At 25.5% G+C, this 6,497-nt stretch overlaps 1 protein-coding gene across 1 annotated transcript in view; it reads left to right on the top strand.

Annotated features, from left to right (window-relative positions):
• The window catches only part of LOC117179041 (notchless protein homolog 1), a 26,258-nt gene extending 20,478 nt beyond the window's left edge, over positions 1–5,780 (top strand). The window contains exons 5-6 of the mRNA XM_033370665.1: positions 1,028–1,249; positions 5,527–5,780. Coding sequence (XP_033226556.1) covers positions 1,028–1,249; positions 5,527–5,666 — 362 coding nt within the window. The 3' untranslated portion in view covers positions 5,667–5,780. The remainder of the gene's footprint in view (positions 1–1,027; positions 1,250–5,526) is intronic.
• Positions 5,781–6,497: the final 717 nt, after the last annotated feature.

The following is a 6,497-nucleotide window of genomic DNA, read 5'->3' as shown; positions in this document are numbered from 1 at the left end:
CCCTGGTTGAAAGATAAACTCTTTTGTTGAAAATTAATTTTTTAGGTTAAAGAATAATCATTTTAATTGAAAGTTCATATCTGCTTGAAAAATGAGCTATTTTGTTGAAAATTCGTCTTTGCTCAGTCTGAAAATTAATATTTTTTACTGAAAGTTTAACTATTCCAGTTTTTTTATATAAATTATATCTTAAAATGTAATTAATCCAGGCTGAATTCATCTTTTTGGTTAAAAATAAAATACTTGGTGGAAAGTTAAACTTTTTTATTAAAAATTTATCTTGTTTTAAAATTCATCTTTGCGGTTTAAAATTCACCTATCTTGTTGACAATGGGCTTTAGAGACAATTTCAGAAAATGATTATGTTTTTAGTATTATTTCAGTTTCTACATTAAACGTAGGTATTAATTGAATCTCTAGAAACTGAAACAAATGGTATTTATAATAAACTCGAAAACCTGTATACTAGGATGCCTCATGAAATACTTTGTTTTTGATTTTCTAAAACCTTCGATATGAAATTTCTTTCTTTTGGTGAGAAAATGATTCCCTATTTTTTTAGATTATTAAAAAAATATATTTAAAAGTCGCTATGAAGTGCTTTATGCCGAATTTTGAAAAAATGATTGTTTAATTCTAGGACAAGTATTAATAAAAAAAATTCTAACCATAATAATAATAGCCACTTCAAAATTTTTTTTCTTAACCAAACAAATTTTAGAGACACATGGCATCCTAATTAATTATTCTCTGAATTACACAAAATGGAATAATTTAGATTGTAGAAATTGAAATTCAAAAACATTGGAAAATCGAATATTCGGCATAGAACATTTTTAAGCGACCTCTGAATATCTTTTTTTAAGCTAACAAAAATGGATAATCATTTTCTACAAAAAAAAAAAGAAATTTAAGATCTTAGAAAATCAAACATTTTAAAACAGTACGATAACTAGTTCCTTTTAAAAAGTAACCTGTCCAATCACTGGCAAATGTTTACTCATTACAAATTGTGGTAATTTCACAGAAAGAATGTCTGGGCATCATCAGCTGATTAACGACGTTAAGTTTTCACCAGACGGAAGATTGATTGCATCTGCCTCTTTTGATAAATCCATTAAACTCTGGGATGGAAATACTGGGAAATTCATTTCCGTTTTAAGAGGGCACGTACAAAGAGTGCATTCGATTGCCTGGAGTGCAGACTCTCGACTTTTAGTTAGCGGAAGTGCTGACTCCACGTTGAAAGGTATTCATCTGTGTCTATCCTTTTATTTTAAATTTCCCTTTTTTTCCTATGTCTCGAAAAAATTTTCGCCTTTTCTCTCTTAATATACGATACATTTGAATTACGCAGGAAATGCTCTGAAATTTTGATGAACGTAAGAACTATAAAGAAAATGTTTGTTTTACATTTATAGTATTTTTCAACTTGCAAAATTATTTGTTTTATTATATAATTCCTATAGTTAAAACTTGAAGCTGAAATATATTAATACATATTGAAAATGTGAAAACCGAAGATGATTGTGTCATACATTGTAAAATTGGCCGATTTCAAACTAAACTATTTAGGATTGAATAAATGAAACTTTAAAGCTAAAATATTTTTTCATTCACTCTATAGTAATTAAATATTTTAAATTTTTTAATAATTATACATATGAGTATAATGATTTAGTTATTAGTAATTATGAAGTTTTTAAAAGAGGAAATTCTCTTGATTAAGAGAGATATTTTAAACATATAAAAATTGAAATATTCCATTTTTCGTTGAAAATGTACAGTTTTTAGTTCAAACTCAAGTGTTTTGCTACAACAGGGTGGCTGCTGGACCGGGAAACCTGGACTACCGGGAAATTACCGGGAATTTTATGAGACCGGGGAAAACCGGAAAATGACAGTGAATCTATTTTTTGACCGGAAATTATACAACATTTTTAGAATAAAATTTTTGTCCAACTTTCATTTCAACCGTTTTTTAAATAATTTGTTAAATTCTGATTTTTATAAATTATTGTATCATTTCGTTTAGAATGCTTGATTCGAAAATCTTTCACTTTAAAAATTTTCCATTCTAGATTTTTAATTTTTAAAAGCATATATTTTAATTTAAAGAATTTTAAAATGCAGTTTTAAAGATTAAAAAATAAAAAAATAGAAGTTTTTAAAATCGAATTTTTTTAAATGAAAAAACAGGGTGGTTGTCGGACAGGAAAACCGGGAATTTTACGAATTTTCGGAAGGAAAATCTGACCAAGTTCGATTTTAACAGTTTTTTAAATAATTAAAATACAATTTTGAATATTTAAACAATTAACTGTAAATATAAATAAATAAATAATTTTAAAAATGGATCTGTACTCTAAGTATAGAAAGCTGAACAATAATTGATTTGACCAAACAATTCTATATCCGTTCAAAATTTGATAATTTCCAGATTGTAACTGTTTCAATCCGAAAGTCTTAATAAGAATTGAAATTAATAAATCATTAATTCCGATAATTTTATTTTTAAATAAAAATTTTCATGATTTATCAATAACATATTTTTAATTCAGAGTTTGAGGTCTTCCTTTATATTATTTTTTATATTAAATTCAATAAATAAATTTAATAATATATTATTTCTATTAATTTTTTTTTCCATTAAAAAATGTAAAAGTGTGTATTACTATTTTCAACTTAAAAATAAATCCATAATAATATAGTCATAATTAAAGGTTTTCATTAACTTTAAAATATTGCGAGTCTAAATTATTTAATTTATATCCATTTTATTTGAAATTTCTTGATGTAGAAAAAGAATAAGTATTTAATATATAGCAATATTTCACTGTTAATTTAATACGAGTTAATTGAAACCAAATATATTTTTATATTTATATATATGTTCGAAGAACTTTTAAACTTTTATTGTTACAATTTTAATTGTTCTATTTAACAAGTATTTATTTTATAAGTGAAATTGTTCAATTTTGACGTATAAATAACAATTGAACACTTATTATTTGTAGAAAAAAATTGAGTAATTTTAAAAGATATTTAGAAGTTTTGAAAAGATTCAAAATTTAAAAAAAATGAAAAATCATTTTCAATTTTCCTGAGAATCTTAAGAAATTTTTTTATTCTTTTGAAGTCTTTCACAATTCTTAACAACATTCTAAATTTTTGGTTTGAAATCTTCAAAAATCATTATTTTATTTTGAATTCGGCTGAAAATATTTGAAGTTATTTCAAGTTCTAAATTTAATTCGAACCTTTTTAAATGACAATAGAACACTTCTTATTTGTAAAAATATTAGGGTAATTTTAAATTACTCTAATATTTTTACAAATAAGAAGTGTTCTATTGTTCTTTATAAATTCAAATTTAATTTTCTTTAAATTTGCAGGATTTTGTCAAAATTATAGGGAAAATTCAATTCATTTTGAAAAATATTTTTAAGTTCCGAAAAAAAATTCAAAAATTATTTTGAATTTGGAAAAATTTTAAAGCTTTTTAAGGATGCCTAGACTATTTAAAATTAAATTGATTTAACTTCTAATTTAAGAACTGTCAAGTTAAACATATTACTTTTCAATTTTTAATGTGTCTAGCTTAAAATTACGTAAAATAATATAATTAAGAACATTTTTAAAGTTCATTGCTTGATTCCTTTATTTAGACTATTGAAAATGTTAACGTAGATTTATATTTTTGGAACTAACTATAAATCTTTGAACTCTATAATTTATAAATGTTATACATTTTGCAGTTTATATGAATTTCATGTAGCATTATTTAATTGAAAAGTTTTAGTACCATTAATTCAGTAAGTGTAAATTTTTGAGCATTTGAACACACTATTTTCGAATTGAAAATTTTTAAACTTCAACTTGAAAAGTTTGGAATTCACGTGTTTAACTTTGAATGCTTTATTCTGTTGTTTATTGTTTATTACTTTATTTGGAAAAATGTTTAGAATATAGTTTGATTTTTTAAGTTTCATTGGCCATGAAAAATGTTTGCGAACCGGGAAATGACCGGGAATTTTTTTCTTCGATTAAAACGGCCACCCTGTACAAGTGTATGTATGTTCTGTAGCAAATTAAAGTTCTTGATTTAACAAAATCAGCTACTAGTTAAAAATGTAATTTTGATTGAAAATGAACTTTTTTGTTAAAAATTTATATTTTTGTGTAAAAAATTCAACTGTTACGTAGACAATTCCTATTTCTGGTTTAAAAAAACAAACTATTTTGTCTAAAATTGGTATTTTTTAAAAGACTCAATATTTGACTGAAAAATACATTTTTCGTCAATGTTTCATACTTTTTTATTGAAAATGCAACTATATCTGTGAAAGTTAAACTTCTTTGTTAAATTTTTTGTAAGAATCGTCATTTTAGTTCAAAATTCATCTTTTTGGTGCAAAATTGAAATATTTTGTTGAAAATTCGTTTGCTTTTTAGGTTGGGAAATTAATATTTTCGAGATGAAAATATAACTTTTTGTACAAAATTAGTCTTTTTGGCTTGAAAATTCACTTGTTTGGTTGAAAATTTGGTTATTTTGTTGAAAAATTCCACTATTTTACTGAAAATTAACCTTCTAGTTAAAAATTCATATTTTAGGGTTGAAAATTCAACTTTTTTGATGAAAATTCGACTTTTTAAGTTGACAATTTATCTTTTAGGCTAAAGATTAATTAAAAATCTTTTATTGTTGAAATATCAAGTATTACATTTTTCCTCAAGGATTCATATTTTTTAATTGAAAATTCAACTACATAATTGGTTAAAAGTTGAACGCATTTCTTTGTCATAGAGTTATACTACGCCATGTCCACTTTTTGAAATTTTTAAATTGTTATTATTTTCATGATCAAAATCTATTATTTGCATCAACTAAAATACATTTATAATAGTATTGAAATTTATGCTGATATGTTGAAAATTCGTTGTTTGTGTGTTGAAGATTCATAATTTTAGTTGAAAGTTTAACTGTTTTTGTTGGGAGTTGATTTTTCTATTTGAAAATTCGAATATTTTTGGTTGAAAACTCCACTATTTTGTTGAAATTTCGTCTCTTTTGCTTGTAATGTCAACTATTTGATTGTAATTGTAAATCATTGATCTAAAATTAATATTTTTGTTGTTGAGAATTCATATTTTTGGGTATAAAATCCACTATTTTCTACAAAATTCGACTTTTGAGCTTTAAAATTCAACGCTTTCGTTGAAACTTCATATTTTTTGGTTGAAAATTGATCTTTTTTGGTTGAACTTTAATCCTTTTTGGTTGAAAATGCAACTATTTGGTTACAAATGCAGTATATTTTGACTTGAAATCTTTAGCGTTTCATATTAAATTCAATGTTTTATCTATAACTTTAATTTTATTTCGAAGAATCTATTTCCTATTATCGCCCTGTTTCCCCCGTTTTGAGAGAATTTAAGGGTGTGAAGTCTGTATTTTTTTAGATTATTTTATTAAATAATTAAATATCTAAGTATTGATTAACAAAACTGCCTTTTTTACAGTTTGGAATATAAAAACGAGGAAACTGCTTCACGATTTGCCAGGACACGGCGATGAAGTGTATGCTGTCGATTGGGCACCGAGTGGTGATCGAGTTGCTTCTGGAGGAAAGGATAAAGCCTTGAGACTTTGGCAAAACTAAAACGAACTTTATAATATCTGATTTCATCTAAATACACAATTATTTTAGAAATAAAAATTGTATTTTTTATTACAATGATGTATTTGCAAGAAATTAAAAAATATACTAATTTTAGTTTTCTTTGTATTATAAATTAAAAAGCCATGTAATCACTGATGGGAAGTAATTAGTTTCTTTTAACTAATTACTTTTCATCAAGAGTTTTAAAAAATCAAGAGAATTTCATAGAATTAAAAAGAATTCAGGGTCAAGTCAAAATGAATTCAAATGCGCTGACAAAAACATTCAAAATATTCCTATGATTTCAGTAAAATTAGAGTAAATTGAAAATAATTGAAGGGAATTCAAGAGGATTTGAAAAAATGGAACATCTAGTTATAAGTAAATTGAAAAAAGCACGAATTATAAAATTCCAGTGAATTTAGAGAAATTTAAAAGACTTGAATTCGATGGTATTGATATTTCCCATCCACCCGACGTTTCTGCTTCCTCCCGTTTTCTTCACGAAATCCTATCTAGCAGGTACTACGTAAGGACTTCCCGTTAGGGCGCCTAGGGTTGTAACCACTAGATACGTTTTACGTGGTTGGAAATAAGGACTGGCAGGTTGTGACGAGCATAAGCTACGTTAAAGTTTGCTCTTAAAAGAATAGATTGGCATATAGGTAGATTTAAGCAGACTCGTTAATGTGAAGACCATGATTTATTTTCTGTTCTCCCTAGGCAGAGATACCTACCGTTTGGGAGCCGCAAAACAGAAAGTGCATGATTACCACTGTGAGCTCGTATGTAAGCCGAAAATGCACGATTCGACCTCGGAGTTCTGCTGTA

Source organism: Belonocnema kinseyi, chromosome 8 (assembly GCF_010883055.1).
Source record: "Belonocnema kinseyi isolate 2016_QV_RU_SX_M_011 chromosome 8, B_treatae_v1, whole genome shotgun sequence".
Lineage (NCBI taxonomy): Eukaryota > Metazoa > Arthropoda > Insecta > Hymenoptera > Cynipidae > Belonocnema > Belonocnema kinseyi.
This window is presented reverse-complemented; position numbering and strand designations above follow the sequence as displayed.